The sequence below is a fragment of the Dermochelys coriacea genome, chromosome 1 (genome assembly GCF_009764565.3).
Source record: "Dermochelys coriacea isolate rDerCor1 chromosome 1, rDerCor1.pri.v4, whole genome shotgun sequence".
Taxonomy (NCBI): Eukaryota; Metazoa; Chordata; order Testudines; family Dermochelyidae; genus Dermochelys; species Dermochelys coriacea.
Window position 1 is genome coordinate 217,515,452 of NC_050068.2, and position 27,893 is coordinate 217,543,344.

The 27,893-nt window shown below is 43.0% G+C and overlaps 1 protein-coding gene across 2 annotated transcripts in view; it reads right to left on the minus strand.

The window, feature by feature from the left end:
• The window catches only part of RIMKLB (ribosomal modification protein rimK like family member B), a 95,087-nt gene that overhangs the window by 64,425 nt on the left and 2,769 nt on the right, over positions 1-27,893 (minus strand). For both annotated transcript variants that reach the window (XR_006281219.1, XM_038410906.2), the window contains exon 3: positions 20,807-21,029. Coding sequence is in view for 1 of the 2 variants with exons in the window: in XM_038410906.2 (XP_038266834.1) it covers positions 20,807-20,981 (175 nt within the window). In the remaining variant the exon portion in view is untranslated. The remainder of the gene's footprint in view (positions 1-20,806; positions 21,030-27,893) is intronic.

Here is a 27,893-nt window from a genome sequence, read left to right on the forward strand (position 1 = left end):
TGTGGCATGGAGCTGGGTACCACTGGCTCCTGTGCTGAGGGAAGGGAGGATACTGCCAGTGGGCCAACAGAGTCTTCAGATATTCTTGCCGCCATTACAGGAGCGGTGGACCATGTGCACTTCTGAGTCAGATGCCAAGAACTCAGATCCTTGTTCAAATGGTGGAGCCAAGTGAGTCTCAGGGGAGTGCTCAGGGACACAACCTGAAGGTGGCAAGTCCAAAGCTGGGGAGTGGAGTTTCTTTGGAAGCAAACACACCAGAAAGCATGTGTATCTCACCTCATCTAGGGCAAACAGTTTTTGAGGTCCAGGAGTTAACTTGAGTTTCTCCAGTGTCAGCAGCATGTGTTCCACAAACGGAACCAGAGCTAGAACGGGGATAGAGGATTCTCTTGGAACTGATGATTCCCGTGGCTTCAGCAGTACAGATGAAGAGTGTATGTGAGGCTCAGCGACCGGGACCAGTGGGTCTTTTTGTCGTATTTGTGGGGCTTGGAACACGCTGCTTCTCTGTGGCCAGAACTCATGGAAGGTGCAGCGTCTTTCTTGGGCCTTGAGGAAGACTTACAGCCATGCTTATGCACATGCTTCCTTGCCTCACAGCTAGGCCCTGGCACAGGGTCCATAGCACTGGTACTAGTGGAACCAGACTGGAGTTCTGTAATAGGAGGCGCACTCCTTGACTGCTCAGGCCGATGTACAGAGGGATTCTCCGGCCTGGATCCAACTGCAGCCACCTGGCGACCTCCACGAGGTGCTTCTTGATGCAGAGAGCCTGGCGTTCCCAGGTATGGGCAGAGAAGGAGAGGCAGATATTGCACCTGCATGCAACATGGGCTTCGTCCAAGCAGTAAAGGCAGCATTGGTACTCGTCGCTGATTGAAAACAAGGAAAGGTAGGAAGCGCAGATCTTCGGCATAATCCAGTACCCAGGTGTACGTGCTGGGGGGAGGGGCTGGTAGGTGGGAAATTCCCAAAGCAGCATCCCTAAGTCCTTAAATCCTAAGAAAACTACTACTAAACACTAAAACCTACTACTAAAACAATAAAACGTTAACTATATACAAGATTGAGTATTGTATGGATGGCCAACTCCTCAATCTTCGATGTCTTCAAGCAAAATCTAAGCTCATGAGAATTGGCATCACTGACCTTCAGTATGCAGATGGCTATCATTCTTACACACAGGGGCCAACCTACAAAGTACCCTAAATCTTTTTGCAGATGCCTGAATCTCTCTCTCAACATCAAGAAAACCTCAGTACTCTACCTGCCCTCACCTGCACAAACTACTCTTTGTACTCCACAAATAACCATCAGCGGAGAACCCCTGGAAAATGTGGACCATTTTCCGTACTTTGGCAGCCACTTCTCCCAAACAGGCAGCATTGACACAGAAATTGAATACAGGATCCACTGTGCCAGCACATCTTTTGAAAGACTACTCAAACGAGTCTTCAATTATAGGGATCTACAAATAGATACCAAGATCCTGGTTTAGAAGGCAGTTGTCATCCCCACACTTCTCTATGGGTGAGATACCTGGGTGACCTACAGAAGACATCTCAAACAGCTGGAGTGGTTCCAGAAGCGCTGCCTCAGGAGCATTCTCAGGATCAGGTGGGAAAACCAATGCACTAACATCAGGGTTCTCAATGCAGCCAACATCAGCAATATAAAAGCACAGGTCATGAAACATCAACTCCGCTGGGCTGGCGATTGTGTATGTATGTCCGACAATCACCTCCCAAAGCAAGTACTCTTTTCTCAGTTAAGTCAGAGAAGAAGGGCTCATGGAGGACATCGGAAGTGCTTCAAAAGACATACCGAAATTACACCTTAAAAAGGGAGGCATCAACTCAAAAAACTAGGACGACTTGGCGCGGAACAGAACACAATGGCACCATACCATACACCAAGCCACAGCTCACTTTGAGGAGAACAGACGTGCTCATGAGACAGAAGCGACAAAGGAGGAAAAAAAGGGGCACAACACTCCAGCCAACAATTATGTCTCCTCCAAGATTATCCCTATCACTTTTGTGGGAAAATCTGCAGGGCAAGAATTAGGCTCCTCAGCCACTTAAAAAAAAATCACCAATGAATCCCCTTGGCAGACATCATCCTCGCATCAAGGTACAGACGAAGAAGACAAGAATAAAACAGCCTTTTCAGTAAAATGGGGAAAGTATCACAAGGGATGAGAGAACAGCAGAAACTCCAACTTGGAGAGTAGTGAGAAGAAACTGAGGGTGCAGTCGGTCCGCCACACCATTTACTGCCTCTGTCGAAACCATGAGGTGGAACAAGGACACATGCATGGATCAAAGGACACTACTACTTTCAAAATCTCCAGCTCTGGACACATGGCACATGTGTATAAACCTCAGTGAAATACAATAGGACCACAGAACACCACTAGCTTGTTCCAGAGAGTTTGATCTAGAGAAGCATGATGCCTATCTAGTCCAGTTTCTTACCTTCTCGATGCAGAAATCAGATGAGTGCATTGGTCCATCTAGCCCTAGTATCCCATCTCCTGCTATAGTGGATCAACCACTGATTCATCTAGTCCAGTATCCAATCTCTGCCGATACTTGTAGCAAAGGAGGAAAAAAAATCTGTAATACATCTGGATATATTGTGTAACACTGTATAATTAGGTGATTGAGAGTGTGTATATGAAGAGGAAGGGGAGTTTCTTAATGCAAGCGACCAGCTGAAGCATGAGATTTGATCAGCTCTCATCTTGCCTTCAAAAAAGGAACACTCTCCTCTTATCCTCCAATCTATCAGTGAACACATGGCTCTGGAATTTAGGGGCCAAATTCACTACTGGTGCAACCCCATTCAATTCAAAGGAGTTAAACCAGGGATTAATTTTGCCCTAAACCCTCGTCTACACTACGGGGTTAGGTCAAATTTAGCCATGTTAGGTCTATTTTAAAATGAATGTGTGTACACAACCAACCCTGTTCCGTCATCTTAAAGGGCTCTTAAAAATCAACTTCTGTACTCCTCCCCAGTGAGGGGAGTAGCGCTAAAATTGACCTTGCTGGGTCAAATTTGGGATTGTGCAGATGCAATTCGACAGTATTGGCCCCCGGGAGCTATCCCAGAGTGCTCCAATGTGACCGCTCTGGATAGCACTTTGAACTCAGATGCACTAGCCAGGTACACAGGAAAAGCCCTGGGAAATTTTGAATTTCATTTCCTGTTTGGTCAGTGTGGCGCGCTCAGCAGCACTGGTGACCATGCAGTCCCCCAGAATCGCAAACGAGCTCCAGCATGGACCGAAAGGGAGACACTGGATCTGACTGCTGTACGGGGAGAAGAATCTGTGCAGGCCAAACTCCGTTTAAAAAGAAGAAATGCTAATTTATATGCCAAAATTGGACAGGGCATGGCGGACAGAGGCTACAACAGGGACACACAGCAGTGCTGCATGAAAGTTAAGGAGCTCAGGCAAACCTACCAAAAGACAAAGGAGGCAAACGGTCGCTCCAGGTCAGAGCCCCCTACATGCCACCTCTATGATCAGCTGCATGGCATTCTAGGCGGGGGACCCTACCACTACCCCACCACTGTCCATGGACACCTGCAAGGGGGGGGTGGGGGGGAGTCTCGCAACAGGGAGAAGGATTTTGTGGCTGAGGAGGAAAATGCGCAGCAGGCAAGCGGTGAATCCATTCTCCCCGGCAGCCAGAACCTTTTAGTCACCCTGGAGCCAATACCCTCCCAGGTGGGATCCCCGACCCTGAAGCCAGAGAAGGTAGCTCTGGTGAGTGCACATCTGTAACTACAGTACAGGGTTTAAAAGCAATAATGTTTAATGTTTGATTTGCCCTGAAGAATTGGGATGCATTCGCGGCCAGTACAGCTATTGGAAAAGTCTGTTAACATGTCTGGGAAGGAGCGGGAATCCTCCAGGGACATCTCCATGAAGCTCTCCGGGAGGTACTCCGAAAGCCTTTGCAGAAGGTTTTTGGGGAGGGCTGACTTATTTCATCCTCCACAGTAGGACACTTTACCACGCCAAGCCAATGGCAAGTACTCTGGAATCATTTCAGCACAAAGCATGGCAGAGAATGGTCCTGGGTTTTGGTCGCACTCAAGCAACATTCGGTCTTTATCTTTCTGTGTTAGCCTCAGGAGAGTGATATCATTCATGGTCACCTGGTTGAAATAGGGGAATTTTTGTAAGGGAACAGTAAAAGGACCCCGTTCATGCTAGGTTGCTTGTGCTTGGCTAAAAGGGATCATCCCAGAAAATAGCCACGCAGTGGGGTGAGGGGAGGTGTGTGCTGCACATCCACTTAAGAACCGCAGCCCCTCCTTTTAAATGTGAAACCCAACTGGCATTGCTTGCTATGGGAAAGGATGGTGCTGCAGTCTGAAACCATTCCCACATGTTATGAAGGCATAAGCCAACCCCACATACCAAAAGGCTTACCATGGCTGCCTGGAAACCAGATCCTGTTGTCCGACCATTTGTGATGTGTCACCATACTGGCAGGCGCTCAATATAAAAGGCAAAATACAACCTTGTACCTAAAGCAAATGTACTGTCTGTTGTGAATTGCTTGATTCACTGTGAAAGAGTCTCCCTTTTGTTCTCAAAAATGTATCTTAAATTTTACTCTCCCTTTTTATCTACCCCCAGGTGCAAATGTTTCTATGCTCCCCCTATCATCTCCATCCCTGAGGTTATCGCAGATTAGAAAGTGGAAAAAAACGTACTCGTGATGACATGTTTTCCGAGCTCATGCAGTTCTCCCGCACTGATAGGGCACAGCTTAATGCATGAAGGCATTCAGTGGCAGAGGCCAGGAAAGCATTAAGTGAGCACGAAGAGCAGAGGCAGAAGGCGATGCTGAGGCTAATGAGAGAGCAAACTGACATGATGAAATGTCTGTTGGAGCTGCAGAAAAGCCAACAACAGTACAGACCCCCCCACTGCATCCATTGTATAACTGCCTGCCCTCCTCCCCAACCTCCTCACCCAGACACCCAAGAACGTGGTGGGGGAGGCTCCAGGCACCCAGCCACTCCACTCCAGAGGATGGCCCAAGCAACAGAAGGCTGTCATTCAAATAGTTTTGATTTTTAGTGTGGCTACAATAAGCAATGTGGCCCTGTCCTTCCCTCCTCCCGCACCCCACCTCACCTCACCTCACCTCAACTGACCCCTTGTCAGTTGTTATTTCACTTTTTTTTTTTTTTTTTTTTTTAAAGAAAAAGAATGCATGGTTTCAAAACAATAGTTACTTTATTTCCTTTGCCAGCTGTGATCGAAGGGGGGAGGGTGGTTGGCTACAGGAATTAAAATCAACAAAGGGGGCGGGTTTGCAGCAAGGAGAAACACACACAACTGTCACACCGTAGCCTGGCCAGTCATGAAACTGGTTTTCAAAGCCTCTAGGCGGGCTGCGCATCAGAGCTGTGCTCTTCTAAATCACTCTGGTGTCTGCCTGCTCAAAATTGGCCGCCAGGCGATTTGCCTCAACCTCCCACCCCACCATAAACGTCTCCCCCTTACTCTCAGATATTATGGAGCACACAGCAAGCAGCAATAACAACGGGAATGTTGGTTGCGCTGAGCTCTAACCTAGTCAGCAAAACAGCGCCAGCGAGCTTTTAAACCTCCAAAGGCACATTCTACCACCATTCTGCACTTGCTCAGCCTATAGTTGAACTGCTCCTTACTACTGTCCAGGCTGCCTGTGTACAGCTTCATGAGCCATGGGAGCAAGGGGTAGGCTGAGTCCCCAAGGATAACTTGGCATTTTAACATCCCATGTGGTAATTTTCTGGTCTGGGAAGTAAGTCCCTTCTTGCAACTGCTCGAACAGCCTGGAGTTCCTAAAGATGCAAGCATCATGAACCTTTCCTGGCCATCCCACGCTGATGTCAGTGAAACATCCCTTGTGATCCACCAGTGCTTGCAGCACCATTGAGAAGTACCCCTTGCAGTTTATGTATTGGTTGGCAAGATGATCCGGTGCCAAGGTAGGGATATGCGTTCCATCTATCGTCCCACCACAGTTAGGGAACCCCATTGCAGCAAAGCCATCCACTATGACCTGCACATTTCCCAGAATCACTACCCTTGACAGCAGAATGTCAGTGATTGCATTGGCTGCTTGGATCACAGCAGTCCCCACAGTAGACTTGCCCACTCCAAATTGATTCCAGACTGACCAGTAGCAGTCAGGCGTTGCAAGCTTCCACAAGGCTATTGCCACTCGCTTCTCAACTGTCAGGGCAGCTCTCATCTTGGTATTCCTGTGATTCAGGGCAGAAAGCAAGTTCCATGAAAGTGCCCTTACACATGCAAAAGTTTCGCAGTCACTGTGAATCATCCCATACCTGCAAAACTATACGGTCCCACCAGTCTGTGCTTGTTTGCCGGACCCAGAATCGGCGTTCCACTGCATCAACCAGCCCCACTGCCACCATGATGTCCCAACTGCCACAGCCCGTGCTTTCAGGAATGTCTGTGTCCATGTTCTCATCACAATCGTCCTCGTGGTGGCGTCTCTTAGCCCGGTTCTGCATATACTCCAGGATAACGTGCAAGGTGTTTACAATGCTCACAACAGCAGCGGTGAGCTGAGTGGGGCTCCATGCTTGCCGTGGTATGGCGTTTGCATGGGTAACCCAGGAAAAAAGGCACAAAACGATTGTCTGCTGTTGCTTTCATGGAGGGAGGGAGGGAGGGAAGAGAGACTGACAACATGTACCCAAAACCACCTGCGACAATGTTTTTGCCCCTTTAGGCATTGGGAGCTTAACCCACAATTCCAATGGGTAGCGGAGACTGTGGGATAACTTCCCACAGTGCACCACTCCAGAAGTCGATGCTAGCCATGGCATTGAGGACACACTCCGCCGACTTAATGTGCTTAGTGTGGACATACACAAACCACTGTATAAAACCAATTTCTAAAAATAGACTTCTATAAAATCTAATTTCGTAGTGTAGACATACCCCAAGGATATAAAACATACAGTTACAGAGCAAGCACACACACTAGATTTCCCCATTCATTCCAATGACTTGCACATTATAAGAATGGATGCATCTGTCTCTCTCTCTTTTAAACCAGAGTGTGGTTTCAATCCAGTATCTGCAATATATGGCAAGAATGACTGTGTCTGTAGTAGAGGTGGTTGAGTCAGAAGCCTTTTCTACATTATGGCTGAAACAATTCCAGTAATGAGGGCAATCCATCAGAGTTTTCTTGATCATTGAGAGTAGACTATTTCTCCTCCCATCCTCAGGTAACAGTACATTTTGCCTATCATGATGTTTAGAAAGTGGCTTCCATCCAAGCTCAACATGCTGTGGAAACATTAAAAGGGCACTGTCAAATTAAAAAAAAAAAAAAAAAAACCCGTCTGAAAATGGTGTACATGCTATTATCACTTGCAATACCTACCTGAAAGAGATAAATAAAAGGAAAAAATACATATATGTGTTTGTTTACTTTGTGTATTTGACAGCAGTCTAGTCAATTTCCCCCTGTATAGTCAGTTTCCCTTATTTATGACAGTTTCATACAGTAATGGGAAAATAAATTGAAGGAAAATGTTATTGTAAAAACAACAAAAATTGACAGAGTGACTCAGGAGCAGGTGCAGATCTCAAACTATTTTTAATTCAGCCTTTGAAATTAAGAGATTAAGGTCCCTTTAAATCTCAACCTTATGAGGTCAGTCAGAATTCTGGGTCCATTTTACTTATGGTAAAACTGACGCACAAAAAGGCTAAGTGACTTGTCCACAGTCAAAGAGTGAATTGATGGAATTTCTAGGAATAGAACCTGTGTCTCCTAATGCCCAATCCCGTGCTTTAAGCACTAAATTACCTTGTTTCACCATATGCCATCTAACCAAGATATCCTAATATCCAGCGTCCTTCACACCCACAATCCCATGTAGTAATCAAATGATGTGTGTTATCATGAACTGATGACCTCTAGCACTGCTCTAGGGAAAGGTGAAAGTAATTGTCATTCCCTGAAGGGAGTGGGGGTAGTTGTTTTCTGATCAAATCTAGTGAGATGCTTAAATTCAACCCTCCGCATATGACATAGATAAGCATCCTTGATCCAGGTTTGATCCATTTTGACACAAGATTGTTTTCCCAATACATCCATCCTTGGGATTCCTTGCAATGATCCCAAAATCCAGCCACGTTCTTCAGCATTTTCAAACACAGTGACCTGCTTGGAGGTTCATGCTGCAGCTTCCTTCAGTTCTAACTTTCTTGCTCAATGGTCTAAAAGGTGAGCAACAGAACAGCCTAACTTCTAAGAGCATTTCTGAGGTGATGAATGAAGAAATGGTTCCCCACACAAAGATTCTTGTCCTTCTACCTTGCTTAACTGAATCATGCACAGATGATACTCTGGGTTGAGGCCAGTTCTACTATTGGTGGGATATTACTGAGATCCCCTGGAGTGACTGAACAACTTTAAGATAGCTATGCACGCTTTTAGCCTTCATTATGTGGAATTAGCCACAACAGAATACCAGCCAGCCAGCCGCACAGACAGCTGCAGCAGCACAGGAGCCAGCAAACAGAGCTGTAAACAGGGAAGATTGAGTGGGAGTTTGCATGGGGAGTTTGGGGGGGAAAGACTAAGAGAGCCAGGCAAAGGAACTGACAGGTTAGTGAAGGGAGTGTGGGTTGGTCTGGCAGTGTTTTCGTGCTCATTGGGGGTTTGTTTTGCTGTGGGTGGTGGTGGTTTGGTTTGGTTTGTGTTTGCCAGACTAACAGGACGTAGGTGAGAAGGCAATGACAGACACAGAGGCAGCAGTGGTAGTGACCCAAGCAATGGAAGACACAATGAAGATGACTGGATGTAGAAGCTGCGGCATGTACATGATCCTGGAGGGGGGACCTGAAAAGAGTTTCGTCTGCATGAAGTGCCGCCTGATAGAGCTGAAAGAAGGAAAGATCCTAGGATTGGAGATGCAGGTGGAAACTCTGGTTGAGTTTACAAGGGGATTCGAGCGGATCATGAAGCAAAGACATGAGGAGGCTGAAGGGAAAAGCTCAGACTTGCAGATGGAAGCAGGACCAAAGAACTCTGAGGGGAGACTGCTGGGTGAGGAAAGTGGACAGTGGAAGCATGCGACTAAGAGAACCAGGCAGAGGAAAAGATGAGCTAGTGAAGGAGAAAGATCAGGAACAGGTTTGTGGACTTGGAAAATGAAGAAGGAGCACAGCAGGTGGTCACTGAAGGTGAGAGAGCAAGGAAGAAGAGAACAACTAGTCCTATAGGAAGAGGGCAAGAGTCAATGGAGATAACACCAAATATGAGCCCCAGGAGGATACGGGATGGGTTGCAGAGGACTGCAAGGGACTATAGGAATTGAGAGGACTTGCAGCCAGAGGAAACAGGGGATGGTGCGATTCTCCAGTCTATCACCAGGAAAAGGCAGGTCTACGTGATTGGGGACTCCTTACTGAGAAGGACAGACAGGACTGTAAACAAGAGTTGATCCAGAGAACAGAAGGGTGTGCTGTCTGCTGGGTGCAAAGGTACCAGATGTGGACCTGAGGCTGAAGAGGATCCTAACAGGAGTGGGAAAGAATCCACTGATTGTCCTCCATGTGGGAACAAATGATACAGCTAGATTCTCGCTGGAACGTATCAAGGGAGACTATGCCAGTCTGGGGAAGATGCTTAAGGAAACTGAGGCTCAGGTGATCTTCAGTGGGATTCTGCCTATTCCTAGAGAAGAGCAACAAAGGTGTGACAAAATTATGATGCTCAACAGATGGCTCAGGCACTGGTGCTCTAAGGAAGGCTTTGGGATGTATGGCCACTGGGAAGCATTCATGGACAGAGGACTGTTCTCTCGGAATGATCTTCATCTGAGTAAGAAGGGAAATAGACTTCTAGGATGGAGAATGGCACAACTGATCAAGAAAGCTTTAAACTAGGAATCTGTGGGAGATGTCCAGGTAATCTCCACGCCGGATTTTAACTTTGAGAGGAAAGAAAAAGTAAGAAAGGATACAGCCGTGAGTAGGAGAATGGACATAAGGAGGAAGGGTAGTGTACATACCCGTCTAATAGGTGATACTGGCAGTAGAATGTCTGTGCCTAATCGGGTAAAGAATGTGAGCATGGCCAAACAGCAAAAATTAAGATGTTTGCACAGTAATGCAAGGAGCCTAGATAACAAAATGGAGGAACTAGAGCTACTGGTGCAGGAAGTGAAACCAGATATTATAGGGATAACAGAAACATGGTGGAATAATAGTCATGACTGAAGTATGGGTATTGAAGGGTATGTGCTGTTTAGGAAAGACAGAAATAAAGGTAAAGGTGGTGGAGTAGCATTGCATATCAACGATGAAGTAGACTGTAAAGAAATAAGAACTGATGGAATGGATAAGACAGAGTCTGTCTGGGCAAAAATCACATTGGGGAGGAAAGCTACTAGAACCTCCCCTGGGATAGTGCTTTGGGTGTGCTATAGTCCACCAGGATCTGATCTGGATATGGATAGAGACCTCTTTAATGTTTTTAATGACGTAAATACTAATGGGAATTGTGTGATCATGGGAGATTTAACTTCCCAGATATAGACTGGAGGACAAGTGCTAGTAATAATAATAGGACTCAGATTTTCCTTGATGTGATAGCTGATGGATTCCTTCACCAAGTAGTTGCTGAACCGACAAGAGAGGATGCCATTTTAAATTTGGTTTTGGTGAGTAGTGAGGACCTCATAGAAAAAAAATGGTTGTAGGGGACAACCTTGGTTTGAGCGATCATGAGCTAATTCAGTTCAAACTAAATGGAAGGATAAACAAAAATATATCTGTGATTAGGGTTTTTGATTTCAAAAGAGCTAACTTTAATAAATTAAGGAAATTAGTTCAGTAAGTGGATTGGATTGAAAAATTTGTGGATCTAAAGGCGGAGGAGTCCTGGAATTACTTCAAGTCAAAGTTGCAGAAACTATCAGAAGCTTGCATCCCAAGAAAGGGGAAAAAATTCATAGGCAGGAGTTGTAGACCAAGCTGGATGAGCAAGCATCTTAGAGAAGTGATTAAGAAAAAGCAGAAAGCCTACAATGAGTGAAAGATGGGAAGGATCAGCAAGGAAAGTTACCTTACTGAGGTCAGAACATATAGGGATAAAGTGAGAAAGGCCAAAAGCCATGTAGAGTTGGACCTAACAAAGGGAATTAAAACCAATAGTAAAAGGTTCTATAGCCATATAAATAAGAAAACTAAGAAAGAAGAAGTGGGACTGCTAAACATGGAGGATGGAGTGGAGGTTAAGGATAATCTAGGCATGGCCCAATATCTAAACAAACACTCTGCCTCAGTCTTTAATGAGGAGCTTAGGTATAAGAGTAGGACGACAAGTGGGAAGGAGGATATGAAGGTAGATATTACCACATTCGAGGTAGAAGCCAAACTTGAACAGCTTAATGTGACTAAATCAGGGAGCCCAGATAATCTTCATCCAAGAATATTAAAGGAACTGACACCTGAAATTGCAAGCCCATTAGCAAAAATTTGTAATGAATCTGTAAACTCAGGGGTTGTACCATATGACTGGAGAATCGCTAACATAGTTTCTATTTTTAAGAAAGGGGAAAAAAGTGATCCAGGTAACTACAGGCCTGTTAGTTTGACATCTGTAGTATGCACGGTCTTGGAAAAAATTTTGAAGGAGAAAGTAGTTAAGGACATTGATGTCAATGGTAATTGGGACAAAATACAACATGGTTTTACAAAAGGTAGATCATGTCAAACCAACCTGATCTCCTTCTTTGAGAAGGTAACAGATTTTTTTTAGACAAAAGGAAATGCAGTGAATCTAATTTACTTCGATTTCAGTAAGGCATTTGATACGATTCCACATGGGAAATTATTAGTTAAACTGGAAAAGATGGGGATCGATATGAAAAGGTGGATAAGGAACTGGTTAAAGGGGAGACTACAACAGGTCACGCTGAAAGGTGACCCGTCAGGCTGGAAGGAGGTTACTAGTGGAGTTCCTCAGGGATCGGTTTTGGGACCAATTTTTTTTATTACTGACCTTGGCACAAAAAGCGGTAATGTGCTAATAAAGTTTGCGGATGACACAAAGCCGGGAGGTATTGCCAATACAGAGAAGGACCTAAAGTTTGCTGCTGTTGCATAATCTCATGGCTATACTCAGCAGCTACTATTACAAACCCCGTTACTTGTGGTCCACAGTTGCCAAGTAGTGACTCCCACCTCTAGGGTTTAACCTGAATCAATTTGGCAAGTCCTTGGAAATTCAGATTAGAGGAAGCAAGAGACACAAAGTTAATGGGATAGAACTTGGTTACTACTAAAAGGAAAACTGAAATGGCTTTTTTATTTGTCAAGACCCAAGTCAGTAGTTACAAGTGTCTTGCACAACTGCTGATGTAAGTAGCAAAGGAACCTGCTCTCCAATGCACTGCTTTACTAATTATCCAATTTTGAGATATAGTTGCTGGGAAAGCAAATACCAGGTTTCATCAGGTAAGCAAAAGGAAGAAGCAATTTTTAAATTGAATTTTTAAATGCTGGTAATGTCAGCAGAGAAACCAAGGATTGAATAAACCACAGATTAACCTTGCTTTTCCTCCTAGAGATGACCCTGACTAGTCAAATTTGAGGTACACTGGGAGGAGGGCAAGAACAGAGGAATCTTGCACTTTTGCTGTTCTTGCTCATGGAATAAAGACCACAGTAGCTCTAATAGGCACCCATCTCAGCACCTTTCATGAGCACTAAATTCACCTAATTTCTAGTCACTGTTAGGTATTTTGTGCTCAGGGCAGTTTGCTCTCCAGCCTCTAGTGTGGAGTTACATCATCAAGGGACAGTTTGTGATGGCTGCTGCCAGCAACAGGAGACATGCCAATTCTGCAGTGCTGGACGAGGCTGGCCAAGGCTGCTGGCCTCCGTTCCATCATTCCCAGAGCCATTTGCTGCATATTGTAGGGAGGGCTCTCAAACAGAGCTGTATGACTAATACCAGAAAGATGCTGAAGGGAGCAGCAGCAAAGCATCTGGATATAGAGCTGACTGAAAAAGAGACAGATGAAAACACCTTTTGGTAGATTTAATGGCAGCTTTTAGAGAGCTTTAGTGAAGGGGGACTGTTTTTAAAACACAAGAAAACATCTTTCCACCAGAGATGATCCGGGTCCGCCCCTTATGTTGTACTGAAAAGAATGATAGTCATTCTCTAATCCTCATTGCTCCTTCCAGTTCTCTCAAGCTCCAGATATGCCCACATGTCCTGGTCTCATTATTCCCTTTAGCATCTTCATCTGTCACCACAGGAACTTGATGAGACAGGATCTCAACAACTTGTTTCCAACTCAATGACTGAATCAGTAACAAGGGGCAGGTTGCATAAGGGAACTGAATCAGGTCCCAGGATGTGGTGGAGAGGTAGGTCAGGATGGACTTGCACTAGACTGCATTCTTCCTGGTCGCAGCCGCCTGACCAACCTCAGATGCTTGGATCAGCATCTTCTATTGACTGTAGGGGCAAGCCATTCTCCGCAACCCAACATCTCGGTTTTATTAACATCTCCCTTTCAAAATATAGAAATAAAACCGGCTAGCCAGTTCCCAGACATCATCCATCTGGCAACAGACAGGCCAGCTAACCACAGCGTGGGTCTTTTCACTTATGCACATACCACTACTCTCCCTTCCTGTAATCCCTAATCCAGGTTCTCATTCATTTTTGCATCCCCAATTGGCGGGGAGCCCAGAAGATGCTCTAAAGACTGCAGTCTTAGTTTTATGACCAAACAGTATTTAGGACACACCACCTCCATTCAATCCAACAGCTCTAACTGCTGAAAAGATCATGAAAGAGCTTCTCTGGTTTACCTCACAACCTCTCTTCTCCAATATCAGAGGCAAGGAGGAGCTACTACTCTCAAACTGCTAATAATTACAGAGCAAGGTTTTCAAAGACAGATGTTCAGGTGAACAATTTTGGTGGAAAAGGGGTTCAGAGTTCCTTAGTGATGCTCTCACCAGCATCTAGGTCCTAGGCTCCATTTCTCTGCTGGCCAGTTCTTTAAAAAAAAAGAAAAACAAAAACAAAAAAACATGCAAGACCTATACACAGGCAAGGGACAAAAACCTATTCAATTCTATACAGATAACCATTGGGTTATATATCTTTGTCCATCTCCCTCTTCCACTCATAGCAAAATTGTTTCCTATAGTCTATTCTCCAGAGCTTTGTTTAGTCTAGTTTTAAATGTCCCAACCAAAAGAGAGGGACCAACGGGGCATGAGGAATGTTGCCTTGGGAAGACTATTCCATAGTTTAACAAAACTCTTACTGTTAGCAAACATTTTCTTATATCCAGACTAAAAATCACACAATATCAATTTCATCCCATTTACTTCTAGTCACGTTCAGAAGAACACAGCAATTGCCATACCAGATCAAATCAGTAGTCCATCTAGTTTAATAATACAGTACCCTATCTCCAACAGTGGCCAGCAGCAGATGCTTCCAAGTAGAGTACAAGAACCCTAAAGTTGGCAGTTATGGAGTTATCCTGCCCATAGGGAAAATCACCCTCCACTTCCTTTAACACAGGGGTTCTCAAACTGGGGGTCGGGACCCCTCAGGGGGTCATGAGGTTATTACGGGGGGGGTGGGGTAGCGAGCTATCAGCCTCCACCCCAAACTGCGCTTTGCCTTCAGCATTTATAATGGTGTTAAATATATTAAAAAGTGTTTTTAATTTATTGGGGGGGGGGTCGCACTCAGAGGGGCTTACTATGTGAAAGGGGTCGCCAGTACAAAAGTTTGAGAACCACTGCTTTAGGGGCATAAACCAGACCTAACTCATGAAAGGTTTCTATCCCTTCCCAACTTTTTAAAAAAAAAAAATTACTGTAATTCTGGATGTTCGCTGTTTCCCTATAAATATACAATCCTGTTTTGAATCCTGCTAACTTTTTGACCCGAGTGGTATTTTATGGCAAGGAGTTCCACTGTTAACAGTGCACTGCATAAATGGATAATGTATTTCCTTTCATCAGTTTTCAACTTGCTGCCTTTCAATCTCACTTAGTGCTCCATTGCTCTTATTTTGTGAGGAACAGTGAACAGAAGGGCCCAATCTACTTTCGCTGTACCATTCATTATTTTGTATGACAACTTTTTATATCCTCTGTTATTCATCTCTTTTCTAAGGTAAACAGTCATAGTCTTTTTAATCTCATCATATGCAAGTTTTTTCTTAAAAAGAAAAGGAGTACTTGTGGCACCTTAGAGACTAACAAATTTATTAGAGCATAAGCTTTCGTGAGCTACAGTTCACTTTTTCTTGTTGCTGATCATTTTTCTCTCTGAACCTCTGCTGTTTCTGCCAGATTTTTGAAACAGGATGGCTACAACTGCACACAAGCCGAGTGAAAAGATTTTTTTTATTTTTTTTTTTAAAGTTACAACCTTAATTCTAGCATTTCCAAACTTGCGGGTTCTTTCCTTTTCAAACTTAAAACTTTTGGGTTTTTTTTTTTAAATTTAATGTCCTAAGTTTTAAACAAAGGCAAACACAAACTCCATTATACCCAATCATAACCACCACCTTCCCCACACGTTTTAGCAGCATTTGAACCCTACACCTCCAGACCTGCAGTAGATGATTTGTGATTTGATCTATGATTTGTGCTAAAATAATATGAGCTGGCAGCAGCAGGAGGTCATTATCCTCTGTGGATCAGTCACTTAAGAAGAAACAGTGGATTATATCTGCAGGGAGTTAGAATATAAGAATGGCTATACTTGGTCCATCTAGCCCAGTATCTTTTCTTCTGACAGTGGCTGATGTTAGATGCTTCAGAGGCAATTAACAGAACCAGGCAATTATTGAGTGATCCATCCCCTGTCATCCAAGCCCAGCTTCTAACAGTCAGAGGCCTATGGACATCCAGAGCATGGGGTTGCGTCCCTGACCATCTTGACTAATAGCCATTGAAGAACCTATCCATTAACTTTTCTAATTCTTTTTTGAACCTAGTTATACTTTTGACCTTCCCAACAACCCCTGGCAACGAGATCCACGGACTGTATTGTGTGAAGAAATACTTCCTTTTGTTTAGTTCTAAACCTGATCCTATTAATTTCATTGGACAACTCCTGCTTCCTGTGTTATACAAACGGGTAAATAACGCTTCCTTATTCCCTTTCTCCATGCCATTCATGATTTTATAGATTTCTATCACATTCCCTCTTAGTCATCACTTTTCCAAGCTGGACAATCCCAGACTTTTTAATCTCTCCTCATACAGAAGCTGTTCCATATCCCTAATCATTTTTGTTGCCTTCCAAAATAGATATTACCATTGGAAAAAGTACAGAGTGGCAGGGAAAACAGAACTGCACACAGTGTTCAAGGTACGGCCATACCATGGATTCATATAGTGGCATTATGCTATTTACTATCTTATTATCTATCCCTTTGCAAATGGTTCCTAACATTGTTAGTTTGACTGCCACTGCACACTGATTGGATGTTTTCAGAGAACTATCCACCACTCCTAGATCTCTTTCCTGAGTGGTAACAGATAATTTAGACCCTATCATTTCATATGTATAGTTAGGATTATGTTTTCCAATGTGCATTATTTTGTATTTATCAACATTGAATTTCATCTGTCATTTTGTCACCCAGTCTTGTGAAATCCCTTTTGAACTCACAGTCTGCTTTAGATTTCACTATCTTGAATAATTCTGAATCTGCAAATTTTGCCACCTCACTGTTTACCTCTATCTCCAGATCATTTATGAATATGTTGAACAGCACTGGGCCCAGTACAGATTCTTGGGGGACCCCGCTATTTACCTCTCTCCATTTTAAAATCTGACCATTTATTCCTACCCTTTGTATTCTATCTTTTAACCAGTTACTGATTCATGAATGGACCTTCCCTCTTATACCATGACTGCTCACTTTGATTAAGAGCCTTCAGTAGGGATCCTTTCAAAGACATTCTGAAAATCCATGTACCCTAATGCAACTGGATCACATTTGCCCATGTTTGCTGAACACCCTCAAAGTATTCTAATGGACTGGCAAGGCATGATTTCGCTTTACAAAAGCCATGTTGGCTCTTTCCCAACATATCATGTTCAGCTGTGTCTCTGATAATTCTGTTCCAAGCAATTTACCTGGTTCTGAAGTTAGGCTTTCCAGCCTGTAATTGCTAAAATCACCACTGGACCCTTTTTAAAAAATTGTCATTATATTAGCTATCCTCCAGTCATCTGGTTCAGAGGCTGATTTAAGTGATATGTTACATACCACAGTTAGTAGTTCTACAATTTTGTGTTTCAGTTCATTCAGAACTCTTGGGCGAGTACCATCTAGTCCTGGTGACCTATTACTGTTTTATTTATCAATTTGTTCCAAAACCTCCTCTATTGACATCTCAATCTAGGACAGTTCCTCAGATTTGTCACCTAAATTGTATGGCTCCAGTGTAGAAATCTCCCTCACATCCTCTGCATTGAAGACCGATGAAAAGAATTCATTTAGCTTCTCGGCAACTGTCTTGTCTTCCTTGAGGGCTCCTTTAGCACCTCTATCATTCAGTGGTCCCACTGATTGTTTGGCAGGCTTCCTGCTTCCGACATACTTTTTTTTTAAAGTGTCTTTTGGTAGCTACTCTTCAGATTATTGGTTGGCTTGCCTAATTATATTTTTACACTTGATTTGCCAGAGTTTATGCTCATTTCTATTTTCCTCAGTAGGATTTTACTTCCAATTTTTAAAGAACACCTTTTTGCCCTGACTCTTTTACTCTGTTTAGTCATGGTGGCCTTATTGTGACCCTCTTTTTGTTTTTTTAATTATTATTTTGGGGCATACATTTAATTTGAGCCTCTATTACGTTGTTTTTAAAAAGTTTCCATGCAACTTGCGGGCATTTCACCCTTGTGACTGTTCTTTTTAATTTCCATTTAACTACCTTCCTCGTTTTTGTGTAGTTCCCCTTTTTGAAGTTAAATACTACTTTGGTAGCCTTCTCTGGTATTTTCTCCCCCACAAGTATGTTAAATTTAATTACATTATGGTTGCAATTACTGAGCAGTTCAGCCACGCTGGACTAAATCAAGAATTGCTTCCCCCTCATGGGTTCCAGGACTAGCTGCTTCAAGAAGCAGTCATTAATGGTCTCCAGAAATTTTATCTCTGCATGCATTGTGAGGTGACATGTACGCAGTCAATACAATGATAGTTGAAATCCCCATTACTGAGTTTTCTATTTTTGTAACCTCTCTAGTCTCCCTGAGCATCTCACAATTACCATCACCATCTTGGTCAGTAGTATATGCCTACTGCTATGGCTATTATGGCTGTTATTATTAAAGCATAGAATTTCTATCCATAGAGATTCTGTGGTATAATTTGGTTCATTTAAGATTTTTACTATATTTGACTATGCTTTCTTTCACATATAGTCCTATTCCCCCACCTGCCCAACCTATTCTGTCATTCCTATACATTTTATACCCCAGTATTACCATGTCCCATTGATTATCATTGTTCCACCAAGTTTCTGTGATGCTTATTATATCAATATCCTCATTTAACACCAAGTTCACCTATCTTAGTATTTGGACTTCTGGCAGTTGTATACAAGCACTTTTAAAATTTGTCTATATTTAGTTGTCTGCTTTCATGTGACCTAATTGAGTAGGACTCTTTCATTTGTCTGTTTCTCTTCAGCTCCTACCTGTACACTTTATCAACCTCTCTCCTCTCCTCTTTACTAGGATATAGAGTTGTCCCATTATACAGGTAGTGTAGCTAAGCACACAGCACTAGCAGATTCTTTCTGAGAGGCAGTGTGATAAAACAAATGAGCTTGGATTTGCCATATTAAATATGTGGATTCCATTCCCAGCTGTCAGAGTGACCTTCTGTAGCTTCTCAGTGGAGTATGATGCCTTGTTCAATAATAGTTCTGTGCCCTTCACAAGTTGGTATAAGAGATGAGTACAGAATACATTTCTACTGGATCTATTCCAGAGCATCTTCCCCTAAGCCAAAAGGTATTTTGATGGGGATGGGTAGAAAGTGGCGGAAGCAACAGTGGAAGACGACAGATTCATTTTGCCTGTGTCCCATCTGGAGATTTGGTACTGTATATAGGTGCAACCACAAGGGGGAAAAAGCCTGCAAGGCAGGGGGAAGAGATGACTAGGAGGGAGAACGTGGTAAAACAAAAGACAAAAATGAGGAGAAAGGAAGAGGAAGGCTAGCCCTAAGCAAATTTCTCTTCCCACCCTTCTAGCACATTTTATACCACTCCTTTAAACAAATATAAATATTATTTATGGTATTTTGCATCACCAAGGAGAAAAAAAAAAGTAAAAATGTTAAAAAGCTAGGGGACAGAACATGTTTCCCTCTCTGCCCATCCTTCCCAGCAGTTGTGCCTATAGTTCTGTGTAGTTGCCTTAGCCCAGCACAGGGACAGTAGAGAAGCATGCTCGGTGCAGACAGAATCTTCTGAAATTTTAGCAGTAAGACTCTCATAAATGCTGTAGAGTACAATACAGCTTGCACAACATGTTAATCAACTACTTTAAACTGCCAAATCTGAACAGACTTCATGGGGAAAACACAAAACACCTATTTGACCACAGGATCATCTCCTTGACAAATGTCACATTCCTCATACAAATCTCAGAGCATTAGAAATCTTAAAGGTTGGAAAGATTTTGATAATAAACAACTTTACATAAGTGTCACTATTGCTCCTCTTGCAATAGTGGCATTGTATTTTCAATATTATTTTACATCCCATTCCTTATACATCCTAACATCTTGTTTTCCTTTTGATCACTGTTGAAGAGGTATTCACCTATTGTCCACAGCACCACCAACCACCTTTTCCCAAAATGTTACAGCTAATTCAGAACTCACTAAGGTGTAGCAGTAGTTCAAATTATTTTGATGTGCAGTACTTCGCATTTGTCAACACTGAATTTCATTTTGTTTTTGCTTTTTAAGTCCTGTCTTCTTCAGTCTTGACTAACCTAAATAACTGTGCATTGTTGAAATTTTACTTCCTGTCCGCTCACTTCTTCTTCCAGATACCTTTTCATTTTGGTGTTTACACTCATCATATTTGAAGAGGACACACCTTAGTGATCTTTTAACTAAGCTACAGATAGTCAACTATTTTAATCGCAATATAAATCAATCCTTCCAACCCCATAACCACTCATATTACCCTTCTCTGAAATTCCCTTTTGATTTGTTTGCTTGCTTGACTATCTAGGCTGAGTTCAGAACCCAACCTGCAGAGAGATATTCATGTGTTACCCTCACAGCTTCCCCTAAACATAAGTAATCAACTTACAAATGCACACAAAATTAAATGAAGTCAATTCTCTAACTCAGCGATCCTGGAGGTAGTTAACCTTGTATTAGTTCACTATTGTCTGTTGAAGAGAACCCGCACATACAGTAAGGCTGGGTTGCCAAAACATGACTCCATGGCTCTAAAACAGACTTGCTCCCCTCATTCTGCAGAGGGAGAACAAAGCTTATCCAACTGCAAGCCAACAATTTCTATTTGATGATCAAGTACCCAAGAGTAATGCGTTCATATGAAATATTAATTTAGATTAGATGTACTGATCCTGGCATATGTGCACTTCATTGTCACGAAGTTTAGCCACCCCTGTATTACAATCTCCTTGTTAGATCCCCTCCCCAGACCACACTCCAACCTTCACTTCATCCTCACCCAAGTTTCCATGCTCAATGGTCAGTACCACTTCATCCATCACCAAGGCCCGAAAGTCTAGTTCCTCTTCACAGCACTTGGCCTTGAGCGCCCTCAGGATCTCCTGTTGAGGGTAGTCTTCCCTGATACGACGATCTGTTAAGAACCACAGCCTGGGAGCAACTGAGCTGCACATCTTGTTTGACTAGTCTTGTAACCTCCGGGATCTCCTTTTAATGGAACTCTAGGTAAGGGAGAAGATAAGAAATCAGACTACAAAGGTTTCTAGCTACATGCTTCCCACCATCCCTCAAACCTCTTCCCTGTACACACAGCCCTGTCCTTGGTTCGGGGGGGGGGGGGGAGGAAGGGGGGCGAAGGGAATATATCTATACAGCACTTCCTATCCGAGGATCTCAAGGAAGCAATCAATGTCTTATAAATATTAATTAAGCTTCACATCTCCCTTGTGCGGATATTCAGTATTATCCCAATTTATTGATGGAAAAACTGAAGCATACAGAGATGCAGTAACGTGTCTAAGACTGAGCCTATGGCAGAATCAGGACTCAGGTCTGAGTCCCAGTTCTGTTCCTTAGTCACAAGGCCATCCTTCCTCACACACAGAAAATATCAGTGGATTCCAATCCACTCTCACAAGTGCTGAAAAGTACTGAATTTGAACACTGTTGGTGGAGATGATCCCATCAGGTGACCAGTGAGGCCATATGGATTTGCATTGTTGTTGCTCCCCATGCTTTGGCTATATAGAGGACATCAGTCTCTAGTGACGTTTTACCATCTGCTAACATCATTAAAAACCGTAAAGCAATCAAGGCAGACTGATATGCAGACTGAAAAATCCACTCCATTGATGTGTAAGAAACCTTCCTGGATGAATTTGAGGAAGCATGAAGCAAGCAACAGAATTCACGAATACTTACACTTTCATTTGTTTAAATATGAAGTTTCCTGTTCTCCTGGTTGCCAAAAAAAGGAAAAGAAAACTCTTCTGAATCCAACCTGAAACAGGTACTATCTACTCAAGGACTTGCCTATGCTAAGATTTTCCCTGGAATCAGCCATCAGTGGTCAGTAACTGGTAGACACAAAGCGTAGACAGGCAAAGCTGCTACTCAAGGCTTTCCCAAGCAGCAGCAGGATGAAATTAAAACTGGCCATTTTCACCTGCTATTTGGAACCCAGTGGGCAGCAAGGAAACTGTCAAGAACCATATCAACATCACATATCAACCTAGGAGCAGCAGCAGGGTCAAGGACCAGAGCTCTTCATGCAGGAGGAAGGACAAACCAACTGCTGGGGGAGGGCAAGTAAGGGAGCAGACCTGCCCCCTGTGGCAGACAAGAAGGTCTTTCAGAAGAAGTGTGAGAGGGAGCATCTTCTCCTTCCAGCAGTGAAAAGGTGTGTGGAATGGAAAGGGCAGGGATTCAAGTTTTATACTCCCAGTAGATAGAAGTTACAATACAAAAGTCCCAAAGCAGTGTCCACAGCACCCCAGTAACAATAATTTCTCCTTCCAAGCACCAAAAGGTGGCAAGGGGCAAGGAAAGCCCAGACCCCACTGGCTGACAATTCCCCAGCCCTGCCCTACTTCATCTTTCATATTAGCCTCTGAGAAGTAGGTTAAGGTTTCCTTCTATGGTTAGCAGGTTACTGAAGCTCTGCTGGCAACATACTTAAATAAGCACTGGAAGAGGATCTATAATTCAGAAACAGCAGAACATAAGAACGAAGGAAAAGCCAAGTTCAGGAGGTTTCTAGTCAATTTATCCTCCTTTCTGCTCCCTACAAACATCTTCTTACTATCAATAGACAGAAACAGACCACTTACTGTCTCTCTCCTCAAAAGAATGCTATGCCCATTAGAAAGGCAGACCCATCTCATTTTAAATCCAGCCATAGAGCATTAAGGGTGTAAAGAATACAACAGACAGATGTTTTGATTTTTAAGACCACGTCAATCAGAAGCCATTATAGATCTGCAGCATGTGTTTCAAGGGACTTGTCTACACAGGGAAGTTAGTGCACACTAAGCTAGGGTGTGAATTTAAAGTGCACTTGTTACTCCCACACTAATTCCCGATGTAGATACACTTATTGCAACCCCTCAGACAGAGACAAACACCTACAAGATCTCTATCATGCATTCCTACAACTACAATACCCACCTGCTGAAGTGAAGAAACAGATTGACAGAGCCAGAAGAGTACCCAGAAGTCACCTACTACAGGACAGGCCCAACAAAGAAAACAACAGAACGCCACTAGCCATCACCTTCAGCCCCCAACTAAAACCTCTCCAACGCATCATCAAGGATCTACAACCTATCCTGAAGGACGAGCCATCGCTCTCTCAGATCTTGGGAGACAGACCAGTCCTTGCTTACAGACAGCCCCCCAATCTGAAGCAAATACTCACCAGCAACCACACACCACACAACAGAACCACTAACCCAGGAACCTATCCTTGCAACAAAGCCCGTTGCCAACTCTGTCCACATATCTATTCAGGGGATACCATCATAGGGCCTAATCACATCAGCCACACTATCAGAGGCTCCTTCACCTGCGCATCTACCAATGTGATATATGCCATCATGTGCCAGCAATGCCCCTCTGCCATGTACATTGGCCAAACTGGACAGTCTCTACGTAAAAGAATGAATGGACACAAATCAGACGTCAAGAATTATAACATTCAAAAACCAGTTGGAGAACACTTCAATCTCTCTGGTCACTCGATCACAGACCTAAGAGTGGCTATACTTCAACAAAAAAGCTTCAAAAACAGACTCCAACGAGAGACTGCTGAATTGGAATTAATTTGCAAACTGGATACAATTAACTTAGGCTTGAATAGAGACTGGGAATGGATGAGTCATTACACAAAGTAAAACTATTTCCCCATGGTATTTCTCCCCCCCACCCCACCCCCCACTGTTCCTCTGATATTCTTGTTAACTGCTGGAACTAGCCTACCTGCTTGTCACCATGGAAGGTTTTCCTCCTTTCCCCCCCCTGCTGCTGGTGATGGCTTATCTTAAGTGATCACTCTCCTTACAGTGTGTATGATAAACCCATTGTTTCATGTTCTCTGTGTGTGTGTATATAAATCTCTCCTCTGTTTTTTCCACCAAATGCATCCGATGAAGTGAGCTGTAGCTCACGAAAGCTTATGCTCTAATAAATTTGTTAGTCTCTAAGGTGCCACAAGTACTCCTTTTCTTATTGCACACTAAGAGTGATCCCAGGCAGTGTGTGTGTGTGTGTGTATGTATGTGGGGGGGGGGGGAGGCCGGGGGACAAAAAAAAAAAAAAAAAAAAAAAAAAAAAAACCCTTACAAATCCTAGCTCCCAGGCCTCTGCTCTGCTAGCACTATACCACATGATCACCACCTCTTTCACATCCTAAGTAGGCCATGCTGGGGTCTAAAGATATCTTATCCCCATTACTTTAGCATTTCTGATCAGAAAGACAGTCTGGACAATTCAGCTTCAAGGTCACATTAGAACTCTTCGTTCAGTCAAAATTAGTTATTAGGGACATACTGAAAAATATTACAATTTATTCTGGTAACGCCAGCATCTCAAGGGTCCTGTCCACATTCTCAAGAATATTCTGAGGAAAATGTGCCTCTCAGAGCTTGTCTACACTTAAAAGGCTGCATCATCATCGATGCAGCTGTGCTGCACCAATGCAGCTTCACTGCTGTAGTGATTCAGTGAAGAAGCTACCTACACCAATGGGAAGGCTTCTCCCATCAGTGTAGGAAATCCACCTCACAGAGAGGCAGCAACTATGTCAAGGGGAGAAGCCTTCTCATCAATATAGCATTGACTACATCAGGAACTAGGTCATTATAACTGCATATAACTGTGAAAAATCCACTCCCCTGAGCAATGCAGTAAGACTGACATAAGTTACTAGTGTAGACCAAGCCTCAGACAGCTGCACGCAGCATCAGCTTGATAGGCTTTCAAGAAGTCCTCCCTGGAAACTAACCCCACCCACCTGAATCTAACAGACAAACAGCCTGAGACAATGCTGGGTGTGTGTTAAAACATTTTCCGCAGTGTCTATGGGAGTACCAAATCCAAAATATGCATGCATAAGGGAGAAGGAGAAACAGGAAATATTTAAATATCTTCAGAGATTAGAAGTGGCTGAAAAGCCTTTGCACTGAAAGCCACAATGGCCAAACTGTGAACAATCTCTCAGCAGGTGCTCAACCCACTTACCTGATCAAAAGTGACAACAAAAAAACCCATCAAGGACAACAGCTAACTGAATGTCAGTTAGACTATCCCTGCAATCACAGATTGCATCTGCTTCAGAGATTAAATCAGTCACAAAACCTCCAGTGATTTGATTATGGATGGAATTGAAGTGCCATCTCAACTTTTAGCTCTAGTACTGCTGATGCTAGGTTTCACTCTAGCATCTCCACACAGCTCCTTTTCCCTTCGTTTGCAGTCTTCCTCAGGGTACATTTCTACATGGGAATAAAAGACCCGAGGCTGTGTCGCAGGCATTTAATTGCTGTGTAACATATCCTGGTTGTCATCTTGTTCCCTGCAACAGTCTAGTGGAACACACCTATACTGCCTCAAATCATATAAGGTTTTATTCACTAAGCATGAAGGGAAAGTAGGGAGATCAGACTGGCTATCTTTAGAGTCCTAGAAACCTGAAATCCTCTGTTTACACTCAGAACTGGTACAGCAAAAGCTTCCTATCCCCATCAACACACCCTTGCCCTGCACATAAGAAACTACTTCCAGGAGCGAGAGGGGAGTTCAATTTCCATGGACCACTCATTCCTTGTCTCCAGATTAGTGACAGCCAACAAAAGGGACAATTGTGGAATTCTATTTTTTGTTTTTGATGTGAAGAGTTTTCCTTTAGAAGATGAGAATCCAACAATTCATTTTATATTGTGCAAACTGAATAACTGTCAAGATAGTAAGTCCTTTAGGTATTACTGAAAATTGGCTGAATTAGAATTAATCATCTAGTGTAGAAGTAAAATTGTTCCATAGCCTTTTTCCTCAAAATGCCACTGTTACAAGAGCTGCTGCATTTAAAAATCAAAAACAAAAACAAAACAAAACCACACACACTTAATTTCTTCCCTGAAGGAATGCTGAATGAAATTTCAGATGTTTCACAACATTAGGACTCCATGTCATTTAGCCTCAATTGTCTGGCTTGTGATCTGTGGTTATGGTAGAATCCTACTGTCTACAGAATGCTCTGGGGCACAAGGTATCGGAGAAGATCTCTCACATTAACTCGTTTCTAGTCTTTGGGTTAGATCCTGGTCTCAGTTACATCACAATGTATCCAAAGCAACTCCAGAGTTAATAACTGGGGAGAAGAATAATAGATCTCCAGGTTTGTTTGATCCCTGCCAGCTCAGATTTGAGGGCTATCATGGTAATCAATAATGGGGAAAAAAAATCTGATCATCCCAAGGAGGTGGTGGTAATCAGGAAAAAATCCCCACCCACCACCCTTTACTATGTACAACATTGCTTGCTCTTGTTTATGATTTGTAACAAAGCACCTACGCTCTCTTTGGCACATTATTGGGAGAGGAAGGGTATTTTATTTTCCACAAAATCATCGTGAATTAGCTGATGCTGGACTACACTTTAAACAGAACAAGTGCCTCTTCCATGATAGCAATTTCTGCAACCCTATTTTGGAGGCCACAACTTAAGACTGTGGGATCAATAGCTATGAGACTAGCAAAGGACCTTTGAGAGATTGTCATAAATAGAGGTAAGAAAGATGGCTAGACCATGGTTCATCAGAATTATTATTGCAATGTCACAGATGAGATAGGGTGGGACAGTTAGCAAGATACCATCCATCATACATTGGTAGGAAAGACTCTGGCTGAATTTCACAGTTATTGTGCAAGGGGAGCAAAGTGGTAATTGACCACATTATGGGACCAGAACTGCTCTTTATGTCATGCTGAAAGAAGAACACTAAGAAAAACAATTTTAAATTGAAGTACAAAACTCAGCTAATTCTACCTTCTGTGCATAGTTACCAAGGCAATCAGCACCTAAGAAAAAACTCACAGAAATAGTTATAGGTTTCAGAGTAGCAGCCGTGTTAGTCTGTATTTGCAAAAAGAAAAGGAGTACTTGTGGCACCTTAGAGACTAACAAATTTATTAGAGCATAAGCTTTCGTGAGAAGTGAGCTGTAGCTCACGAAAGCTTATGCTCTAATAAATTTGTTAGTCTCTAAGGTGCCACAAGAAATAGTTATGCATCAAGAGTATATCCAATAGGAAAGATATACACAGATAAGGACTTATTAAAAAGAAAAGCTTTTGACCATTTATTATATTACTTTAAAATAAAAAACAAAACAAATGCTACCCTGTCTCCTGTCACTACAGCTAAACGGGGATGCCCAGGGACAACCACAAGTAGTAGAGTCCCTTTATTACAGAAATAAGAATTAGTTGCAGTTTTTATAAGATTGTGTACAAACATGACTGCTTCAAGGGCTTTAGAAAGAACAAGAGACTACAAAAACAATGGAATCAGAAAATAAATAAATAAATAAAGGCCATGGTATCCTGAACAGCAGCAGTGCAATCTGTCCATCAGTCCTGCATGTCATCTGCCTTCCCCATATATACATTATACAATTTAAAATCACTGCAGGCAGGTGAATCCAAAGCACACCTCTTTGAAAGCATATGCACTGTACTCACACACCCCTCTTCCTCATCCCCCTTGGATATTTGTAGAGACCACTGCAGTCAACGGAGGAAGGAATATATTAAGCATACTGGTAAACAGACTGCGGAAGAGAACAAAAATCATCTTCCTTCTTCACCCCCTCCCCCAATTCCTTCCCAGTGTGCCCTCTCCTGCAGATAGGCAAATACTCAATTGGATCCTCTGACTGAATCCCATACTACTTTTATCTGTTCAATCTCTTCCCTTCACTGAGTAATCTTAAAGATACCAGCAGCCCTTCTCCACAATCCCCCTCAAGACACACTCATCCCCGCCCCCTTTCTTTCCTCATCTCTCCAGGCTTGTAAGTAGATGATAACA